Source organism: Vanacampus margaritifer, chromosome 17 (genome assembly GCF_051991255.1).
Source record: "Vanacampus margaritifer isolate UIUO_Vmar chromosome 17, RoL_Vmar_1.0, whole genome shotgun sequence".
Classification (NCBI taxonomy): domain Eukaryota; kingdom Metazoa; phylum Chordata; class Actinopteri; order Syngnathiformes; family Syngnathidae; genus Vanacampus; species Vanacampus margaritifer.
Genome location: NC_135448.1, coordinates 15,535,279 through 15,559,497, shown reverse-complemented (window position 1 = coordinate 15,559,497; position 24,219 = coordinate 15,535,279). Strand labels below are relative to the sequence as shown.

Below are 24,219 nucleotides of genomic sequence, written 5' to 3'. Positions count from 1 at the left end.
CATTTCTTCTCCCCCCAAAAAGTGTGTTATGTGCCCTATATGTCTATACAAGTGTATTGTGCAAAACTAGTGCTGTGAGTTAAGAGGTGGGGCGGGAGGCGCACCCGCCCACCAAACCCCCCATCCACCCCACCGGGACCCCGGCGGGCATATGGGACTAGCCCGGCGGGGCGATAGGGCTCGCCCCCCGGATACTGGGTCCCGCCCGAGGAGCCGGGAGAACATTTCGACATTGTCGGCGGACAGGATCTACTCTGGCTGATTGTTTCATGAATTTTATCCATATTCTCTCACGCATTTCTGTAGCGATGGCAAGCGCACACACAGAGGGTCCCATCAGTCAATATGTGACTGTCCAAACATCCGCAGTATACATTAAGCCTCGATTTTATCAGTGAAGGCCATCAGCAAGGTGGCTGATTAGAGCGCGGGGATCAATATGAATTGGAATGAAGAGAAACAGGTGACGACGGTGTTAATTCCAGCGTCCTTACGAAACATCTTGCTAGTGGTGTGCAGATCTTATCGTGTGTAGATTATCCTCGAACATTCCTGCAGCATCAGGTTCAAGTACAATGAAGGGGGGGGGGGGGGGGGGAATTGCATGCAGGGGGGGGGGACATCTGGGTGATGCAGAGCTGAATAAGTAGACCAAGATAATCCCCTCGATGGATATTAAAACTCCAGCCTTTGTGCGGATGCTTCTGCCTATTCATGTTTGTGGGTAGCTATAAATTATATTAGAAAGTATGATGAACGCCTTTTGGTAAATTGGGTCTACGCAGGTGCAATTTGCACCTTACAGCGAAGAGGGCGGGGCGAAGGGGGGGGGGGGGGGGGGGATACAAATGAGATTTCAGCAACGTGAGGTTTCACGGAAACAATTCACACTGCAAGGAAATAATCGGTTACATTTTTATGTTAAATATCTTGGTCGCCGTGGTCTCCATCAGCACCTCCTATCAGAGAGTTGCAGCTCCGTTTGTGTCCAAATCATGAAAGCGTCCTTGTGGATATTCTCAAGTCTGGCAAATGAGGAGAGCTTACTTTTGGGCCCGATTTGTTTTTTTCAGGGCCGATACGATAGTAGTTAAGGAGGCCGATAACCGATGTTTGAAGCCGATATTCTTTTTCAGTAAAAAGGGGTACAAAATATTGGCGTCAGTTTTTTTAAAATACAAATGTCAATCTTGACTGTAATGCTGCAATATTGCAATTAAAGCATTAATGCTTATTGAACATTTTTTAAGACTTTTCAAAACGTAGAAGTTTTTTTTTTTTTAACTCATTGAATACCAGCCATTTTCATTGGAGCAACCACCAGCCGTTTTAAATTTCTAAAGAAAAGAAAAAATGTTCAGGGAGCCCCCAAGATTATCAGTGTGTCTCAGTTTTTGAAAAAAGGCATATACCGATATTTGTTAAAATCCCCGATATTGGCGCCGATAATCGGGCTCGGTCTATCCCTAATTTGGGGTATAAACCAAAGGAGAGGCTTATGTCACAGGCAAGCTTGATGGCGAATTGAAAAGTTAAGGCAATCAATCAGAGGTGGGCAGTGACGGACGCATGTTTTTCTGATGAATGACGAGGAATTTAGCACAGGCTAAAGTGGGTTTTCATCTGTCAGTGTAATCGTGACGGACCATCAAAATTTAGTAAAAAAAACCAAAAAACACCTCTGCAATTAATTGTCATGCTATTAAATGTAGCCAAATCAAATAAACAATCAGTGGGCTCGAAAGGAGATATCATTGATATTCATGCCATGTCTCTTTTGTTGGTCCATATCGAATGCCAAGATGAAACCTGCGCTTTGTCAAAAAAACATCAATTTGAAGAACAGACAAAGCATCAATTAACCGACATCTCATTGCTATTTCATTTTGTCTGCTTGACCTGTGGCACCGACGACAAGAATCTCAGCTTTTGAGTTGCCTCTTTGGAAGAAATGAGAGCGACTGGTGAAGTATACAGACGTATAGATCCTCGGTGATAATTGGAAAAACAACACTGCGTAAACAGCACAGATAGGCAACACTAGTTCAATTTTCTGAAATAAATTGGCAAACTGAAAAATAAATTGGTTTTATTTCAGGTTCATATCCATTATCCAACCCGGCTTGCATCCCAAGAATGATATTTCAATACGTCGGGTCTTTGGGATTTATAAGTGGGATGCGATCACAGGTCAGAGGCAAATGTCTATGAATTTCTGTTATCTAATAGTTGGGAAGAAATATTCTTAATGCAGATTATACATCGTTGACATTCTGTCATGGATCTTACAAAGAGAATCAGACCGAAAGTCCTCAAATATTGGCCACAATAAGCCCCAAAGTTTATCAGGCTAATAAACTGGCTAAAAAAAAGTTGTTGCATTGATAGTCAGGTTCTTAATAAAAGAACATTAGATGTGTGTGCAAAGTTCAATGATTATTATTGATTTTGAGCCTCAAAAACATATTTTTTTTTTTTTGCAAACAATGCATCGCCATGGCAACAGTGTGCGACAAATCAAAAAAAATTTAATCTAAAACCTCTTAAGTTTGAAGACGATCAGATAAATTCTGTGGGAGGAGTTTGTTAAAACATGACCACTATATAAGGACAAAAATGGTGCACAATTCCACAATGACTTCAAAATGGCGGACTTCTTGTTAGGTTTGGCATATGGCTATGAAGATATTTTTTTGTAAGGATCACCTTACCCCTAATAATAATAATAATAATAATAATAACAATGACTACAAAAACAATAGAGGCTCCGCAGGGGTCGCTGCTGGGGCCCTATATATTCAATTTGCGGTCATTTGTGTGGTACTCACCCCAGCCGAGGCACAGAAAGCGCTTGCGAATGAGTCGTGACCTCATTTTGCCGATGACCGCCAGGTAGGACTGCCAAGCTTCCGTCAGCACCCAGCAGAAAGAGGCCAAGAAGAAAAAATGGAGAAAGGCAGCAGTCACGGTACATAGGCCCTAAGGAGAGAAGAAGAAGAAAAAAATACTGAAAAATGAATATGCAATTATGAAAAAAATAATAGCAGCGACACAAAATATCAAAATTTGCAAGCATACTGTTGTCTGGAGTGGTAAACATCTAGTGATGTTTCATACATGTAATACAAATACGTTTGAACATATTTGCAATTACATTTAAACCAATCTAAATATGTTGGAATGTACTTGCGAATACATTTAAACATATTTAAATATGTTCTAACACATTTGCAAGTATGTTCAAATGTATTCAAATAGGTTTAAATGTACTTGCAAATACACCCATCATTTGTAGGCAAAATACTAAAAAAGTAATTTTCCCCCATAATGCCATGGGGTATTGACTTGTGCATGCACAAGTTTAAGAATAAAATAATTTTACATAATTTTTCTATATAATTTGCATGAATACTATGAAACATATCTGCAAATATGTTTAAACATATTTTTGCCAGTCAAAAGTGTTTACTCCAAATTAGCGGTTCCCTGCTTCTGTATTTTTTTTTGGATTGGCTGAAAAGTGATCTTTTTTGGGGAGTTGCAAAGATTCCGTCGCGGCCAGACGGTGAAGATCTGCAACCATTTTTCAGGGACACATTTTTCATCACACAGTACTCTGACATTAAGCTTATGGAGACTTAACTAGGCTCTCTAACATTTACTATTAAAAGAGAAAATATTATATCTTTTATATATATATATATATAAATGTGTGTGTGTCTCGCTCTCTCTCTCTAACATACGTAGTACAGTACAGTACTGTACGTATTCTCTCCATTTTATTAATTTTTTTTCAGTACAAACCAATGCAGGTTACTTGTACAAGCCTTAAACATACTTATATAAACCTTCAATATACTTATATAGGCTTTAAACATAAATTATAATACAAAATATAGCACTGAAGCAACTTACGAACAAATTCACCTTATGAACGATCGTCCGGAACGTAACTCGTTCGTAACGTAGGGAGCGTCTGTATATATATATATTACTGTGCCTACTGCGGTCGACGGTCATATATCAATTGCAGCCTATCATTATGGCCATGTAGTCATTATAACGTAGACATACAATGAGAAAAAAATAATACATACAGTGCATACATTTGTATCCGTGTATCGATATCAATGGAGTAATAACAGAGCCTTACCTTGCTAAGCGTTTGTGATTGTCCCACCAAAATCAATAAATTGGAGGCCAGGATGGAAAGGCAAAAATTCACCAGGATGATGGACCTCTCGGAGCGGATATACCTACAGGGCACAGAAGTGTGACCAGAGGTGTGAAATGAATAGAATGATAAAGTAATTTTTCCATAGATTGAGGAAAATCAGAATGCTACATACTGAACAAATTGTTCTACAGATGGAAGTGTTGATGGAAGGGATTGACTTAACACAATGTTGCGCGAAGCCATTAAGAGAAAAATGTGCAAATACCTCCAGAAGGCAGCATAGATAAGAAGCAGGATGAGCAGAGCAGAGCAAGAGACCCCACATCCCACCATGAGGGGCACCGAGGGCATGCTGGTGGGACCCATTTCCTGAAGATAGAAAAAAAAGGAATATTTCAGCATTACTGTTGACTGTAGCATCTGTTGAGAGTCTTCTGCCCAGATTTAGTTATAACTGTTTAGATTTAGTCATAACTGTTTTAATTTCCTCAGTAGAGCTTGGTGAGTGTATTGAATGAGGTCTGGGGAGGGGGCCTCGTCTGTTTCCACATCAATGGGCCAGTGTTTGGGGTTGAAGTCAATGTGTATTGAACTCAGGACTGGGGGCTGTTTCCTGGGGGGGTTTCAAGATAGTATAACAATGCTGTGAGTCCGCTGTAACTACACACTAGCGAGAGGTACTGCAGCCATTTGTCTGTAAACTTGCTTGTGTCCAGAATATTCTGTAAAATAAATCCTTCGAAGGACCTGTTCACCGATCTCCGGTCTGTATTCAGAAAATCAACAATCTCTCTACCCGAACAACAACGAACACGCGGAAGACAAAGATAGTCTTCTAACACATCCCATAAACATACCTCCAGTATACTCGGCTTTTGCTTTTCTGGCCTCTCTCCCAGGATGTTCTGCTGCTAGGACACTATACACCATTGCTGCCTCCCAAATGGGCTTAATGTTTGGCCGTGTTTGAGTTCTCAATCAAACAGTTAATTCCCTCAGGTGACTCGCCGCCTCTTTCATCAAGATTTATCACTGTACACACGCACACGCGCGCGGCGCAAGGTGTCTTAATGCAAATAAAGGACACAGTGTGTGTGTGTGCCAAGTAATTGAAAGGCTGGATGCCCGTGAGTGTGTCTGCTCAAGATTAGTTAAGAGAGTTCAGCGGGAAGAGTTGAGGGCAAGTCAGGGAAGAAACATATAGGAAGAAAGAAAACTAGAGTTTTTTGTGTGCGGTTTTTTTCCCTCCCTCGCCCATCAAAAGAAGCCAATTTCTCCAGAGGAGAGAGGAATCGGCTGGAATATCAATATGAGGCACTCACAAACACATCAGGGGAAGTTGATCAATCAAAACGCTTCTTGATTTATATTCTACAGTCATCGGATTTGGCAGCAAAGGATCACTATTTTATCATGTTGAGAGAAAGATGAATTCTGATGATTGTGTTCATGATGCTAATTGTCAATGTTTTACCGGGTCAGTGAATTGAATATGAAAGGTTGGGATCCTTTTACTTTTAAGTTAGCCTCTCAGACGAGGGTAAATGAAAAACTACCGACTTGTGTAATTTACCCTATTTAACTCCACAAATTGTCCCTCAGCTCTTCATTGTGTCAATTTGTCCGACAGTGCTTTCCTAATTAGTTAGGTTGTGAGGGTGATGCGATAATGCGTCTATTTTCATTACGCTACAGTACAAAGAAGCAAATACAAATTGGGCTACAGGCTACAGTAACATGCAAATGTCTCTTTGCAGTTGTACTATTTGCCTGTAATTAAATTTGCCTAATGTGTGTGTGTGTGTGTGTGTGTGTGTGTGTGTGTGTGTGCGTGTGTGTGTGTGTGTGTGTGTGTGTAGAAGAAGAAAAATCAAGATTAGAAAGTATGCATAGCTCTGCTGTACCGGGTTCCGTGAGCCTGCCTGATTATGATGAGATGAAAACGACAGATATTTTCAGTACAGGAAGTTTAACCTACTTATCGCCGCTCACAAACTGCCCCACTCGAGCCAATCACACTGTCAAATCCTGGAGTAAGTCAAGGTACCACTGTATGAATTAGAAGTTAAAATATCATCAGTCTTCCTAAATCATTTTTTCATATTGTATTTAGTAAGCGCAGACATCGTCAAACCTATTCATTGTGTATGTGGTGAAGGACGAACATTTCTGGTGCTTCAAATTGAAAATGTTCCATTCAAGAGCGGCGGTTTTGCGCCACAAATCGGAAAGAAGCTGGCGGAGTGAATTAGTGTTATATTGGCTGACTTATTTACAAGTAATGACATTAGAGACTTTAGTTTTCCACTGGTTCTCGTGCCCTATTCCTCTTTCTTGGAATGAGAAAAGTTAATGAAAGATAAATCTAGTCAAGGTGCGCTCTAATCAATGGCAAAATCATCATTTTTACTTCCTGGTAGGCTTCGACATCAGCCCTCCCAAATATGGGCACGCAGGCAAACCGGTCATTTCGCATTGTCTCTCAACTCCTTTAGACTGAGCGAGTGCAGTGCGAAAAGGGCTTAAAATGAGCAAAGTCAATGATGGATAAATTTAGTCCAGGTTTGCTCTAATCAATGGCAAAATCACAGTTTTTATTTACTGGTAGGCTTTGACGTGAGACCTCCCAAATATGGGCAACCGGTCATTTCGCATTGTCTCAAAACTCCTTTAGACTGAGCGAGTGCAGTGTGAAAAGGGCTTAAAATAAGCAAAGTCAGTGAAAGATAAATCTAGTCCAGGTTTGCTCTAATCAATAGCAAAATCACCATTTTTATTTACTGGTAGGCTTTGACGTCAGCCCTTCCAAATATGGGCACGCCGGCAACCGGTCATTTCCCATTGTCTCTCAACTCCTTTAGACTGAGCGAGTGCAGTGTGAAAAGGGCTTAAAATGAGCAAAGTCAATGAAAGATAAATCTAGTCCAGGTTTGCACTAATTAATGGCAAAATCACAGTTTTTACCTACTGGTAGGCTTCGACGTCAGCCCTTCCAAATATGGGCACGCCGGCAACCGGTCATTTCGCATTGTCTCAAAACTCCTTTAGACTGAGCGAGTGCAGTGTGAAAAGGGCTTAACTGTACATTTATCTGTTTGTGTCCACACAACCAGGTCTTGCTAGCTGACACAAATAATATCAAGCTTAGAGCTGTAACTCACTTGATTAACTGGAGGCACAAAATGTTAAATTGACTTTAATAAAGCCAATAACTCCTTCAAGTCAAAATCCCATGATCCCTTTGAGGTCTGTTGAGGCAATGAGTCCAGACACATCCGTAGACTTTGCGTTCCCTCAGCACTCATTTCGGGAATCCAGTTGCCTGTCTTCATTGTATGGCGGCATGACCTTAATCAATCAACTCCTCTGCTCGGCGCCTTTGTTTCTCCCTCAGTCTTGTCTTGGTGATAGACGCTCCCGACAGAGACGCACATCCACACAGCCCGCTCACTGAAATCTCAGAGGCTATGAAAAGTAAACAGGATTAACAGGCTATTCTTCACTCCACTGTAAATGGCCGGTAATGGCGCAGGCACTGCTTCTCAATCCCCCATTCCACTTCTTTTTTTTTTTTTTTAATTTAACATAGAGGTTAATCCTCAGACCCCCAGTTACCCCACTGTGCCTTGTCGTTAGCGTTGTGTCCGGAGGCAGCTGTCAAAACTCAACTCTGGACGACGTATGTAATTTCTGAATTTTTTACATGTTCACATACTGCACAATAGTGGCTGCCCGTGTTGGCGTGTGTGGACCAGACAGTGTCATGTGTTGCCTAATTAATTCAGTCAATCCCGCTCGGTTTTCAGAGAATCCAATCTCGTCTGAAATTGAAAGCTTACTGTGAAGAACCCTAAAGCTACATAGCGCACTTAACGCTGATCGCAGCAGCGCTTCACTGAGTGCCATTGACACAAAGGCATTGACCCACACCTTCGGGTTCTAAGCACTGGCCTTAATGGTTTGTTCCAAAAGTCAATGTGCCTTTGCACTTTTGGTCCACCTGGTTGTGTGGTAAAGAGAGAGCATAATAACATTACAGTTTGAAGAGTCTAAGAGTTCTACTAGCACAACCGTTTGTGATTCAGTCTCCATGTTTAAAGGAAGAAGATGTGCATTAAATTGCACTTTGATGTCTTTTTCATGTATAAAATAAGAAGGTAGCCTGCCTCAAATCCGTGTTGCACCACTACTGCAGAATGCTTAAAAGTAAGAAATGACTTGGATTATTTGGCATGCACTTATAATACATCGAAATAAATATAACTACTGACTATATGCGGCAATGTTCTTTACGGCTATACGTTAATAGATTTCCACTCAAGCTTGAAGATCTTTACCATGGTTACTAATACATTATTAATTAATGCGGCAAAATGCAAAGCTCCCTACTGGTTCATCCATCTGCGCTTCTTCCTCTGTAGTTTTCTCTACAAATTGACACCTTTGTGCCTCTTCTGTTTATACATGCACTCTATTTTTCACCATCTCCTTGCCAGGTGCATGACACCTGTAGTTACTCTCAATGGATCTGTTTTTTTTCTGTCTCGATTTTAAACATCAAGAGAGGTGATGCTGGCAAACTGCCATAAAACCCACATACACACAAACGCTCCTACAACGTTTGCCAGTTTTCAGGAGCGCCCGCCTCATTGCAGTGAACGTTTAGCGAATGTTGAAGTCACGGAGCTGCGCCATGAGGTCAGAAAAACTGCTGAAATGTGTGTTGAGCAAAAAAACAGCTGAATAGTCATGAAAAAAAAAAAATAAAAATTAACTTGGAAGGTATAAGTGGTAAATAGGAACTGGTAGACAATGGGCAAAGGGGTTGGTAGTCAGAGGAAGTAAACCATTGTGCTGTCAGGTCTTTGAAAAGCCCATTAGCACCCTACGAGAGAGTGGGTCAATCTATAAGAACATGTTTTGCCCCAAACAGCTAAAAAGCCTTTTTCAATCATGTCAAACAAACACCACAAGCCGTATGACTATTTATAGCAGGTATACGAACCTCAGGCAAAAACACATACAGTCCCAATAAAATCTTCTCTGTCCTCTTCTCATCTATCACATACACACCAAAAACTGACCTTTTACTGAGCTTGAGATTAAAAAAAAAAAAAAGAACAAAATCAGTCTTGACAACTGCAAGGCGGCATTAAATCTGCTGCTGTGACAATGTTCAACAACGGCAGCGCTATTCGATTTGCAGGCGTTTTCTTATGCATAGGAAGGTGCTTGTTAATAAATCAGACACCTCGCATTCAAATTTCACCTCCGTCATCCATCAAAATCTCACTATAATGACAAGAAGCTGGCACCTGGAGCCTGCTGCGGTAATCCAACTAACAGGGATACCATCTAAATTTATACTACGCTAACAGCTTACTGACCTGACCCTTGGTAGTAGCTGCCTAATTAGCGCCCCCCAAGTCCCAAAGAGTCCATCAGATTATGCAGTGGTGACTCACCGGCTCTCTAGCTTGCTGCGCTAACACAGCGTAGGTGGATATCCTGCTGCACAGGCATTTGGTTTGGACAGTGGTTGATGTGAGCGTTTGGCAGCCTTCTGTGCCCCAGTTTTCAGCGCCAGCTTCCCTGGAGGTGAGGAGAAAGGGGAGGGGGGAGGAGGGGGTGGGGGGGTAAAGGGATGGCATAGGGGACATAAACAGGGATTGTGATTAACACATGGCCACACAAGTCTATAGGAACATTCACCTATGAGGGAGAGAAGTGGGGACGAAGAATCTCAGGGATAAACCGTCTAGTACTGTTGGGTTCACCAAGTTCTTGTAGTGATCCATTAAAACTTGGCATCTTTCACCTTGTTGGCATTAGCAACTGTCAATCAACTTGTTCCAGATATCAGCGTTAAGCAACGTAAACACCGGCCTTCTTGTTCTTTTAATTCCTGTTTTTCTTGGAAGAATTATCTTGAGACTTAAGATGGCACAGACTCAATGGTAGTTGAGTCCGTTTAGTCCATTTTGTCTACACATGTATTCACATATTGTTAGGTTGGAGTCTTTGGTGATCTTTCTGGCATCCATTAAGTCATTTTAACTGAGAAAATAAAGTTTTTGGTAGTTACTGCTACTATTGCGAGCATTGTAGACAAAAGGCCGGCGAAAGTTCTAACACCATCCTCACAGGGCCCAGAAATATGATAAGCAGAAACCCTTCTCTTAATAGATACATTTCTAAGGAACGAGGAGTGGGTTTTACGCTTCAATTTTGTAACCCAACATTGTATCATTGTATTGTCGTATCAAATTCCAGCCAGATCGAGCTATGGAGCATTTCTCTTCCTGAAGACGGTGTAACCCCCTCCCAAAGGATTGCTCTTACCCTCTGCCTAGCCAATGTGACAACGTATGACCGCACAGTCTTAACTGGATTCAACTAGTATGTGAGCCAAGAGTACCATAGTCCAGGAAGGCTATAGCAAGTAGAGAGATTACAGCAATATAACGGCCTTGGTCAAGTCAACTATTAAAGAGGGTCTTCTGCATAGATTTAGTCATAACTGTTTTAATTGACTTATTTCCTCAGTAGAACTTTTATCTGTGGATGTGTCTTTGTAAGCGCTGTCGCAATTTCTGCTCATGTCATCATGTCTAAAGGACCTCGTCTGTTTCCACATCAAAGGGCCAGTGTCTGGGGTTGAACTCAATGTGTATTGGATGATATGCTGTAAAAGTGTAAAAAGTCTTATCTACTTCCGGCTGTCGTCATGTGTATTGAAGGCTGTTTCTTGAGGGCTTGGGGGTTTGGAATACTACTTTTCAAGATAGTATAAGAATGCCGTGAGTCCGCTGTAACTACACACTTGCGAGAGGAACTGCAGCCATTTGCCTGTAAACTTGCTTGTGTCCAGAATATTCTGTAAAATAAATCCTTCGAAGGACCTGTTCACCGATCTCCAGTCTGTATTCAGAAAATCAACATTCTCTCTACCCGAACAACAACGAACACGCGGAAGACAAAGATTGTCTTCTAACACTATCTATGTGTGCCAAAGGGGCCTAATTTGACCATTTTTAAATGGACTCTGCCTAGCCAATGTGACAATGTATGACTGCACAGTTTTAACTGGATTCAACTAGTATGTGAGACATACCATACATAAAGAAGGCTATAGCAAGTAGAGAGATCACAGCAATACAACGGCTTTGGTCAAGTCAACTACCGATGCGTGCCAAAGAGGCCTAATCTAACAATCTTTAAATTAGAAGTCTTAATAATAAACTCTTGCTTTTATAAATGGGATGTATGCAATTGGCAGGCAACCAGTTCAAAAGTCAACTGTGATAGGCTCAAGCTCACCCATGACTAATGCGGATAAGCGGTACACAAAATACATAGGTGAAATAAAACACTGCTTCAATAAAACACCTTTCTGTGCTGTTGCAGGTACTTGGCTACTTCCTATTCAAGGGGATAGCATTGAGTACCCTCACCATTGAATGGCTTGTATAAGCACTTTAATGCATCCATCCATTTTCTTAACGGCTTAGTCCTCACAAGGGTCGCGGGGGCCGCTGGAGCCTATCCCAGCTGACTTCGGGTAGTAGGCGGCTCTGAACTGGTTGCCAGCCAATCGCAGCACTCTAATGCATAGATTGACAAAGTAATAGTGCACAAGTTGGCACTTCAGCTCACTGTGTCGTCTCTTCAAAAGTCAGGTTTTGATAACAGGGCTTTCACTTCCTTCATGTGGCTTTTGAACATATAATCAGCGGCTATGTCATTCGATTTGTACAATATGGTCATCCAATGTCAGGGAGGTATTAATTCAACATGTTTTTTTTAAGGAAGTCTATTCTTAGAATTAGAATTGGCTCTTTTAATTCAGGCCATCTCTTCCTCTCAGCTTTGAGGGCAAAGCTCCCTCCTCGGTATCACATTCACTTTTGGGAAGTGAGGATAAAACAAATCTGTTCAATTAGATCTAAGCCTATAAATACATATGGATGGCTTGTCTCCAGGTCTCGTTCACTGCAGCAAAATGAAGCCAACAAATCCTGGATAGCCAGAACCAGCATGTGCTGTAGTGATGGACCGTTGATGCCATTATATCAAGGTCCCATCAAACCCTGGCAGTGACTGATGGGAATCTCAATTACATAATTTTGATATGTTCGGAATATATAGCAGTGAGAGATGGCACTGATTACTGTAAAATAGTCCAATCAGTCCATTATTTACGAATGACTTTCACACCATTTTAGATCATGTTTACAAGAACAGTTGTGCCCATTAGTGGACACACAACCTTGGCCTTAGGGTCAGGGGTTATACAACCAACAGAGGTGGGCACTTTACAAAATGTTGCTGGTCTGTCGTTGGCCAACGCCCTGGACACTCTTCCGTCATCGTCACTAAGTCATTTTTTCAAATCGAACCAAACTAATCGTCAGTCCGTCATGTTATTTTAACAGTCTGTCATTCATCAACAAAATGAGCGTCCGTCGGTACTTGACGATTACACTGACGGATGAAAACCCATTTACGTTAGTGCTTAGTCCGTCTTTTTTTGTTTTTCTCGTCATTCGCCAGAAAATACGGGAATGCTTACCTCTGACGACCAGTTTATTTGTCATACACCGTCTTATCTTTCTGAAGAATGCGATGTTACCACATTTTGACAGGATCACTACAAATGGTAAAAACTACTGGAAATACATTTTTAAATTTCCTGTTTTTCTTGCTTCGTTCAATTAAACAAAACAACCAGTTCTGGGCTGACTGCTAAAATAAAACAATGTCACTCGTAACACTATATCAACATGAATTCCCCAAAGTGCGTGTGAAGATGAAGGTATAAAGTGTAGATACATACACAAACAGCCAGTTCCTTATGCTAGAAATGATTTGAGTTTAGTCCCTGATGATCCAGATTTAAACATTGACACTTCAAAGACGAAAGGCAAGAAAATTAGTCACAATGATGGCAGCCTACAGACAGTTTGTCAGGCATGCGCGTATAAAAGACAGAAGACAGACAGAAGGAGAGCAGGGGAATATGCTGGGCATTTTAACTACACTCCTTCAAAGGGAATGAATGAGTTGTGTATGCCGTCTATTATATATGTATTGCTGAAAAACCTCTGCCCTTACTTACATGTGTTGACTTTTATTTGGTCAGATTGATAATATGCTTTTGGTTTACAGACTTCAAACTATTTTCTGAATTTCTTATCTTTATTAAACGTTGGTTTTCCCTTCAGTTAAGGCAGAATGATATGTTCATATGACGGCATTCGTACAAGTGGAGCAAACCCGGAATTCTGTCACTACAAATTTAATTATGCTGCGCTTGCACACTGCTGATTCATTTAGTTGAATTTCATTGTATAAAAGGGATAGATGCTTTTTTTGTTGTTTGACTTTTATATTGAAATGAAGCTGCAGTCTCCTCTTTATATCAAGAAACACAGATCTGAGATGTACAAACAGGTGTGCAACTGCTTGCATGCAGTCTTTATCACAAGTCAAATATACGCAGGTTTATTGCATTGTGATAATCTACACAGCTGTTGTTTGGTCGCGACTCTGGCAAGGAGTAAAGTTTCATTCAACAAATGTTAGCATTGGCGTTCATTGTTTTAGGAAACTATCAAACAGATTACACGGGCAGTTTGGGCTTGTCAACAAATTCAAAAGTATTCTAGAGTCAAAATGTTCAATTTTTGGCCTGGCTTCCCAAATTATTATTATTTTTTTTAATATACTCAGTAAAAACAACAAACATGTCATATATCTTTTTTTTTTTTTTTCTTAACTCCTGTGTTTTAATATGGCTAATGTCTTTATTATTATTATTATTATTATTATTATTATTATTATTATTATTATTATTATTATTATTATTATTAATTTATTTGTACTTCCAGAAATGGCATTCCTTATTCTACTTATTGAGATCATGTCCATCTGTGTGACAATCAGGCTTGTAAAATATTTATTATCAAATATTTAATTTAGGTGAAAACCTTTCACCTGATTGCTGTGCTAAATAAAACATAAGCGACTCACCAAAGGCGGCATCCTTTCTCCTCTAGGGGGCCATAAATGTCTGCACAAAATGTCATGGCAATCCATCCAACTCTCACAGCGATTTTTTATTTTTTTTTGCACAGCAGACTAAAGTCACAGAACGACCGACAAATTGGGACGGAGCGGCAAACCGCTCCACTACAATTCACTTGTGGAATGATTTTTCAACTTTCGATTTTTACTGAGCACTCATTCATTATAATGTTTATGAGTTTTTTTGGGGGCAATGTTGCTAACAAAAATTGGAAAACGGCCTTCTGAGGAACAGCGAAAATTGACCTTTTATGTCTACAGAGAATAAATTGGCGTTGACTCTTGACTGAAAGGGCAGCACTATGAAAGCCAATTGCACCGTATTAAGAAAAGAAAAAGGTTAAACACGCTATGAATTCTCAAAAGTGATGTCCGAGATGAAAGGATTCCTTCTCAATGCAGGTAAATTTACTACAAAAGCAACCCTTTCATGTGCCTTGCTTGTAAAAACTTAAAAAAAGTGATGTTGCCATCCAGAGCAACTTTCACACAGTCCTGACTAAGACTCTGCACTTTTTTTTGTGGATTTAAGTCAGCAGATATTGTTCAGGATCCATTTCATATCAGGTAACTGCCAATGTCATCCTACATTATTACCACAGTCATTAATGTACCAACGATTAAAATAGTAAGCTAATTCAAGATGCTGCCAAATATTGTCAGAAGTGATTTATGAGCCTGAACACAAGCCTTCCATTTTACACATTATATTAAATTTTAGGACTCGTCCATTTTGCAGGTTGTCAGAACTTCCTTTTTGGCTGTGTGACATCAAAGTGGGTGCGCCATGAATAACTCTCCTCTCTTGACGGGTGGGGGTGATGAGTTACAATAATTGATGTGAAAGAACCCACTAATACACTAGCATTTTATATCGTTGCATCTATGAAAGCAAGAGGGAATAAAATGAAAATGAAATCATATTTTCTGGACTGTATTAAATTGAAGTGGTACGCGGGCAGAATGGAAATTGGAGGATTTAAGTAGGCACAAATGTAGACGTAATCTAATCCACATGAGGTCAAGTATGCAACAATAATACCTTCAATCTACAAAATAAAACAAATTCACGTTTACTTCTTCCCACTATTTTACAAAATGTAATTAACATCAATCCCTCTACGCCATTAAAGAGTCTAATGTCCAGCAATAAGTTAAATGCACATTTCTACCTGCTGCAAGTGATTTTAGTGCATTTTACTGACTGAGCTTTTATTTTGATAGTTGCTCTTGCCAACCTCATGTTAGAGTTGCATTGCCACCAGATATTTGAACACAAACCGTGCCGAAAATATTTAGCTAATATAACAACCCTTACAGGCATATATTTTTTATCCTCTGCAAAAAATGTAACACCTAATACTCATACTTCTTAAGCGTTGGCAATATATAATTTTTATTTGATCAATTATGTTTATTTAAGTGTGAAACATTTGTTGGACCAGAATTATTATAGACAAACAGTATAACGCAGAATGCATTTTGTTTATGCGGCATGGACATACTTGGGTTTGTCCCACTTACATGTGAGGGACAAACAAACATGGGAGAAAATGTTCACATGATGCACTATACACCGAGGCCTTCATAACATCCATTATGCACGAGAACATCTGCCCAGCATGTTTCATCTCTGTGTACAAACGTCTATAAACGTATTGACCCACATATCGACAGTGTATACGATTTTTTTTTTTCATCATCTCTCACTGAGACTGATGGAGCTTAGAAGCGCAAGAACATGAGATTATCTGAAGCTTGCTGGGATGTTTATGTACGGGGCAAAAACGGCTTGTGTTTGTAAATGTTGACTATGTTGCAATGTGAAATATTATATTATGAGTGAAGTTTACGGAAGAATATCACCATATAAAGTTTCTCATGCATGCATTGTGCCAATCACTTAGTTGTGAATTAACAAATGCGCTATATAATATCAATTATCTGCATGTCCTGTCCGTTTTCTCCGTGCTTCACCTGCGACAAGCGTGCTTTGTCATTGACCTCCACAGCCCGTGAGCTAATTTATAAAGCTTCTTTTCAGGGATTATCTACCTTCCTGACGTGCAAGCCAGAGCGTGAACCAGGAAGCAGAGATACAGGTTGTCTACGGCCATAAAAGGCCTGACATTGCAAGCGACGGCATTCTCTATTAACATGGACAGGCAATAAGGCTCGGAAGAAAGTGATTCATGTGGAAAACGGATTATCAATCCTCTTGTGGAGGAGAAAGGAAACATTTAATAATTGCACGGTCATGACTGATCATTTGAAAGCAAAGATTTGTCCAAAAGTTTAATCTTTGTGAAGCTTTTGGAAAAATTGCTTTTACAGAAAAACACATTTTTGCTGGGTAAGTCAAGGTCAGAGATGCTACTTGGAGACAACGCTGGCCTTTCAGCACACATCCAATAACACAAGATTAAAGAGGATAATGCATGTGCAAACAAGATAAGTATAAGGCAGGAAGCAAACTCACTTCCATATAACCGTCTTTTCCATATTCATATATAACCGTCTTTTATATATTCATATAAAACCGTCTTTTACTTATTTATATAAAACTGCCCTTCATATTCATATACAACCGTCTTTTACTTATTTATATATAACCGTCTCTTACTCATTTATATATAACCGGCTTTTATATATTCATTTATACAGTAACCATCTTTTACGTATTCATCAAGACAGAGACACCGTTATGTTGGATAGACTTTGACTTACCTTTCTCAAATTCCAAAATTCCAGAAGTGAAGACAAAAAATGTTCCATTTTTCTGTACTTGCCCGTCTAAATAACTAATGCATAATTTTAATTGACTGTGTTATCCAGATGAAAAAGGTAACGGTGCAAACAGCCATGTATATCCAAGGAGTCCACCAATGGAAGGAAGTCATGGCCCGGACTTGTAAATACTTTGAACGTCAAAACTGACACAAAATGTCAATCCCCGACAAGAATATGATCGTTCAAGCTTGGCGAGATGAAGCCAGTGTAGGAGCACGCGCCACTAAGGACCGTTTTGATAAGTGAGGGAATGAGCCCATGCCCGTCTGAGACACCCTGCAGAGGCAGATCCCGCGTAAGCCCTACTGGCCGACTCCCTCTTTATGTGCTGATTTGCTGGTTTGACACACTTCCGAGCCCTTCTGCTCAGTCAGATGGGAAAGTGGAGCAATCCCCATCAGCCCGTCCACCCCTCCCTGCTGGCCGATACATGTCTAATACAGTAAGTGTGTTTCACCAGAAGTGTTTGCTAATGCAGAGAGGGCTAGATCAAAAAACACGTCAAGTGGCTGAAGCAACACTTTGTATGATTTGACATTAAAATTACATCCAAAGAATCATGTAACATGAATCCTTTAGTGGTCTTGAAAACAGTTTTCAGCCATGGTAGGGATTTTACACAGTAGGAAATTCTCCCGGCACATCACAAAAAGTGTAAATACTGAAATAATGACTACCCCTGCTAAATGTACTCACAAATTGACTTACTCAGTGTGAAATCCGGGCCTGTTTAATTGAACGCAAAGCTGATATACTCGCACAAGGCCATGACTGATTCTGCTTTCTTAATGGCAACAGGTGGATACAAATGATTTGTGTACTTTTGGCTATGTTATGGAAAAGCATTTACTGGAGTTGGTGTGTCTAACAGTGCGCTAGGGTGCTTGCTTTTGTTTGGTATTTTCGTGAAAGTAGAAATAGGAATTTACGCTGTGAACGCAGCCAACTTGATTCCCGGCCATTTCAAGCGAGTCCTCTCATTCCCTTTAAATTCAGATTGGAGAAGCTGCAGGCGGAATCATAAAGTCCATGCAGGGGATTGGTGTGCGCATATGACCTTTTTATGGAAGCGCAAGAAGTTCTGTACTTACGAAAGATGTTAAGTTGATCGTTGTAAAGATAGCACTTTTTTAGCCCATTTTCCACCTTAACACACCCCTTTTATACCTATATTAAAGTTGATAATAATAATAATAATAAATCAATGGAGCGCAGAATCTGTCTGCCTGCGCTTAAACCAAAATTGCGTTACACCACCTGTGCCACAACTTAGACCTGCTTTTTGCTGATCTAGACCTTTCACCAAATTGTCAGGTGTACCGGGGAATTGTAACAGAACCACGTCCTCGGTCTGCCGGAACGTTAAAAAAAGGCGCAAACGCGGTCTATCAAATTCCCAAACAGGCTGGACTTGCCTTGACAAGAAAATGCGCCAGTTTTACGCATATGCGTCCGTCTATAAAAACAGAGCCCATATTTGTAATAGGAAAATGAATTTCGGGAAAAAAATTGTAAAATTATATTTCCCAGTGGTCAACAATACATTGAATCAGCCCTTAAACGGTCATTATTCAGATAGTGTCAGAGCTAAAATGAATGTTTAGCTTCGTACAAACTTTATTGCATACTAACTCTTTGACTGCCAGACGTTTTCAGAAACGGGTTGTCCCCAGTGCCAGCCGATTTTAAGCATTTTGACTGATCTTTCAAGGTCCATAGAAAAGTATGTGTTTGGACTATGGAAACACACATACTACCAAATGAAAGATTGGACTCTCATCTTTCATCAGAAAAAAAAAGTTTGTTTCTACCTTATTCCGTTCTTCAGTAATCAACAACAGAAAATGGTTAGTTTCACCTCTGTTTTGAAACAAACGTCTTTTAACGTCTTTGGCACTCCTCCATAGGATTTTACTAAACGTTATTTAACGTTTTTGGCAGTCAAAGAGTCAAATGATCCAATAATATTTTCTTTGATTGATCCATTGTGATAAAATTGTGACTACAGAAAGGTAAATTGCACATCACAACTGCAGGGGGAGCCAGGGAGCAAAATAAGGCAATTATGCATTAATGCTGCTTATTATATCAAAAATGGATGAACGGAATTAAGTTTTACAAATTTTAGGCATTTTAAAAAAAATCGGTACGACTTAGCAAATGGAAACACTTAATAGAATGAGCGGGCTACCAATGCAACACTGCCGTACATTCAAAAGCATTCGCACCAAAAATCTTTTGAGTTATTCGGTCTCTATGTTGTTGTTGTTTTTTTGTCGAAAAATGCTATTTCATTCAACAAACATAAACCATACATATTTGTCCCCCCTCACTTTTGCAGACTATTACTGAGGAAGCAGCATGCCTGTGGTCAACCATGCCATAGTGAGGAAATTGCCACTAGTTGTGCTGCACAGGTCATTATTTCTCCATGGCAGTGACAGACGGCGGGGGCAGAGCTCGCTCTGCGGGTCTTTAACAGCTGATCCCAGATCAAACTGAAAAATACTGCAGATTAGAAATAGGATTTAATGACCCCTGACCTCTCACATGCTGAATGTCATCCGTTCATTCATCCGCAGTGTGCATTACATTTATCTCTTAACTAATGGCTCCTATTTAAAGCAAGCTCTGCAATGAGATTGCATAGCTGCCCCGTGACAAGCTGCAATTCTGGCTTTGTCATTGGTCCGACTGCATGTTACTTGGATACTTGCTAGAAATGGGATGCAGCATGTATAATGAAATACTGGATGACGCATAACTGGAATATAAAGATAAGCAACATGTACGGTAGAGATGTCAGCATTTGCAATGTACATTTACATTCACTCAATTCTTAAGTATTGCAATGTCAAATTAAATATGGTTGTGTTTTAAAAACGTGTCAGGTGCACACCAACAACTGACTAATCTGCTTGTTTTAAACTGAAACAATTAAGAAAAGTGAGCAAAGATTGAGCGTAGGTTTGCAGAGAGGCAAATTAGGGAGAACGGGAAGGAATGCGAGCACAAAGAAAGCAGATGGTTCAGACATATGGGCACGTTCAGGGCAAAAATAAATACATAAACACACGCATAAATAACAATTTGAACTATGAATGGTACAAACGATTAGCAAACTAGAATCAAAATGACGAAGAAACGCCAATGACTAAATGAAAGCAGCCATTACAGATTTCAAGATTAAAATATACGTTATGTTCATTTTCAAATGCTATGGTACGGAAGCGTATTGCATACACTTGAAAAAAAAAAATCCTGTTTTTCTGACTAATTTTTTGGGGGGAGGGATGTTTTTTTGAATAATTTTTTCCCCCTGTTTTTTTTAAATATTTTTTTTTCTGTTTAAAAAAAAAATAATAATCTGTTTTTAAAAATATATATTTTCCTGTTTTTCTGACTATTTTTGGGGGGGGGGGAGCGTTGTTTTTTTGAATAATTTTTCCCCACGTTTTTTTTAAATTATTTTTTCTGTTTTTTTTTAATTATTGTTTTTTCTGTTTTTTTAAAAAAATATATTTTCTGTTTTTCTGAATAATTTTTTTTCAGCCTGTTTTTCTGAATATTTTTTTGGACAGAAAAAAAAATCAGTAAAACTGAAAAAAAAATACTCAAAAAAACAAAGCAACCCCAAAAAAATTTGTCAGAAAAACAGAGATTTTTTTTTTAATTAAATAAAAACATATTTAAAAAAACAGAAAAAAATGTATTTAAAAAAACAGAAAAAAATATTTTAAAAAACAGAATTTTTTTTTAAAAAAACAGGGGAAAAAAATTAGTCAGAAAAACAGGACTTTTTTTTTTCCCAAGTGAATGCAATATGCTTCCGTACCATGGTAAGCCTTCACAACAAAAGCAAACATGTCTATGTATTGTGCTTTACAATATTACGTAACTCTCGTTATAATTTCATTTGCACAAAGCAAAGCGTGGAGAGTCTTTGTGCAGTCAATGACATCAATTTATTCCCATGCATATTCTCTTGTTGTGATGCCGTACCACTGAGTGATCGATGTACAAAATTATAATCATGCAAAGATATACAAAGTTACATTATCGTATGCACGTGGTGGTAAGATTGTGGCCAGTTTGTTTATACTCTCTTTCCTGCAAACATATTCTGTCAGTCCTGGCAAACTAATTTGGATGCTTACTACACTGCCTTGTTTGAGCATGTTTGGCTGATGAACATTGGCACTACCTTTCCACTTTATATTCTGTTTGAGTCTGATCTCATAATATCTGCAAATGTAATTTGACTGCAGCTGTGATACGGTGAAGGATAGTCGGGTGGAATTGCGGCCGGTCGCTTATCCTCAACGTGTCCTTCGGTCACTGAAGAGTACTTTACAACGAGAAAAACAAATACGGGCTTAAAGGAAGCGGAGCTTATCGTAGTTGTTATGTTGTCTTCCTTCTTGCTACAAAAACGGGGCCAATTGATGTCTGTCAGCATGACAAATTAAAACCTTATTCTATTTCCTTGGGCTCAAGACAAGATGAAAGCATACCGACCAATCAGCGCTTAACCAAAAAGTACGCCCCTTTATCAGCTGAAACTGAATTGCATATGAATGAATTGTCTTCTCAAGTCTTTGTGAAATAATGGAGCCGCTACAGCGTAAATGTCATCTTATGAAGACTTTGCGATCTGATTAACAAATCCTGCTTTTTTCCTTTTGACAAGAATGGACAGCGAGGCTCAGAACAAGCGAGAAACATTTCAGCTACGGAGAAGGTCAACGCTGACTGAAACCTGGGGGGGGGGGGGGGGTAATGCATTAAGATGAATGCATCATTGTGTATGAATGAATGAGGGTTTAAACTGTAACCATTTTAGTGGCAGAAACATAAGATTTGTGAGAGTAAAAATAAAGAGTGACCTGACCACAAACGGACAGTGACAGAATTGATCGTGCTGGTTCACATTTAGAGCAGTGGGGTTGTAACAACTGGCCCACATACCACAGTATAGATTGGCAAACAAACAACTTCCACATGTTTTTGACGGTAAAGGACTGCATTGTTGAAGTCAAACCAACCATCCGCAATGAAAGACAAAATACGACATGAATAGGTTCCCAAGTAAATTAAATTGTGAACGCGAGAGTAACCGCAAATAAAACACCGGTCCACCGAGGCAATCGGAGCCGAGCTACTTTTGAACTCTTCACGGGGGAGGATGGTGTTTGCTTTCACTGGGTCATTTAATTAACACTAACAGGAAATGCAGGGAACATCGTTAGACTGGTCTCGGTTCATTAATAAAACGAATCTGACTGGACACCAGCGCGAAACAAGATAAGCATCGACTCGGTGCTGCGGCGTACCCACACTGAGGAAGCATTAAAAATCATTCAGGGTAACTCACGGGTTGCCGTAGTCCCACACGACACACTGAGCTTCGGATGTGCCCTGCAAGACAAGAGGGGAAGATAATCGGTTAGCGCCATTGCAGTGGTTGAAGTTTGTTGCCTGAGGATAAAGACGGATGCGGTGTGGATGATGGAGAGATGTAAACACACTCAGAGAGGGAATGAGAGACGATGGGAGGGCACAATAGAGAAAACTGTTACAGTTAGAAAAAGCAACTACTGATGGAAAAAGTGAAACTGTGTTGGAGAAAATGGATTTGGCAAACAAAACAGGAACCGGATGCAAATGTAGTACAAGAAGTTCTTTTTAAATCCGTGTATCATTCGTTCAGGCATCTTTCCAAGCGTACACGCCCGTGCAAGCCGCAGTTAAGCGTTTCATTTATACATGTATTTAAGGCAAGTTGTAAAATGTCTGAAGTCCTCTTGTTTATGTTTAACAAATTTAAAACATCTTATATCAGGCCGTTTGTACTCAAAACTGTCTCAAATGTTCTACAATTTCGATACGGTAAATCATGTAAAGGATCGTATGCCGAGAAATGTTTCTTGGGAGTGGTAACATGGCGGCCCCGTGACTTCAAAAGCCCTGGCCTATCAGCTATCCAGTAATATATACAGATCAGTGCACAACCACTAGTCATATTAAAAAAAAATAAAATAATAATTGCTCCCGGGTCACGCAACTTGCGTCAAGTGAAAATATACAAACCGGATGAAACGGCCAAATCGCCCGTCGTCCGTTTTACCCATTTTCCATTTGCGCACAAAATCAGAAATGGGAAAACCAGTCGTGTTATTTTTTTTTACGAATATTGAGAAAACAAGTCTTTTTTTTTGTTTGTTTAGTTCCCGTTTTGTTTGGAAAAACAACTGACCGAATAATATACAGATTTTTTTTTTAATAGATTCAAATACGTTTTTCTTTAATTGCACAACCCTCCCAACAGTTGTGTTGGTGTCATTTGTTTTTGCTGTTTCGGTTAATAAATACGTACTGCGCATATTTACAACTTCTAAAATAAGATCCCATACCTGATTTAAACCCCACCCAGATACTTGCAGAATATTTCCTGAATACCAACACTGTTATATTCAAGTCTGCCTCTGAAGAGTTAACAATCCGCCAAGTCACCTCGCCTTCTTTGGTAAAAGTTCACAACTAATCTTCCATGAAGAAGAGAATCCGGGGGCCTCGACACAGGCTGGACTCGTCAAGACAGAATGATGCAAGATTTATGAGAGGCTAGGCGACCCAGATTGATGGATGACAACGCTCTGGCTCGCATGCAAACTGCCGCCGCCGACATCAGACATCGCACGGTGTGTATCGGAGAGCGGAGATGTGTGTTAGTATTCAGCCATCAATCAGAGCACATCATGCCTGGATGTGCATCACAGCCAGAGTGACAACGGCATACTCCCACAATGCAGATGTGTCACATCTGCTCGCTTGACGTCCCTCCAAAAAAAAAAAAAACAGTAGCGGTTATTTGATTCAAACAGCTGCATGAGGCTCCGCCTTAGCAGCTATTTTCTTCAGCTTTGAAAAGCAAATCATTCAAGTCGTATTTTTACAACCACATGAGGTTTGCTGTCTGCCTGAATATTGATGACGAATATCTTACGCTAATCAGATGAGCTGCAAAGGACCGGATGGGGGAGCCAGTAAAGCTTTCTACTTGGAGGATGCATTTTGATGAAAGCAAACTAGATTAAAGTTCAATTACTTAACCTGGCTGGTGAGCTGGGGGAGCCCTACAGGAAGGCAGGATGAAGAATGGGAAG

The 24,219-nt window shown here is 39.9% G+C and overlaps 1 protein-coding gene across 29 annotated transcripts in view; it reads right to left on the bottom strand.

The window, feature by feature from the left end:
- Window positions 1-24,219, bottom strand: part of adgrb2 (adhesion G protein-coupled receptor B2) — a 190,896-nt gene that overhangs the window by 42,573 nt on the left and 124,104 nt on the right. For all 29 annotated transcript variants that reach the window (XR_013289058.1, XR_013289059.1, XM_077549631.1 and 26 more), the window contains 5 exons: window positions 22,428-22,471; window positions 9,643-9,769; window positions 4,443-4,546; window positions 4,154-4,256; window positions 2,829-2,979 (listed from right to left, as the gene is read on the bottom strand). Coding sequence is in view for 27 of the 29 variants with exons in the window: in XM_077549631.1 (XP_077405757.1) it covers window positions 2,829-2,979; window positions 4,154-4,256; window positions 4,443-4,546; window positions 9,643-9,769; window positions 22,428-22,471 (529 nt within the window). In the remaining 2 variants the exon portion in view is untranslated. The remainder of the gene's footprint in view (window positions 1-2,828; window positions 2,980-4,153; window positions 4,257-4,442; window positions 4,547-9,642; window positions 9,770-22,427; window positions 22,472-24,219) is intronic.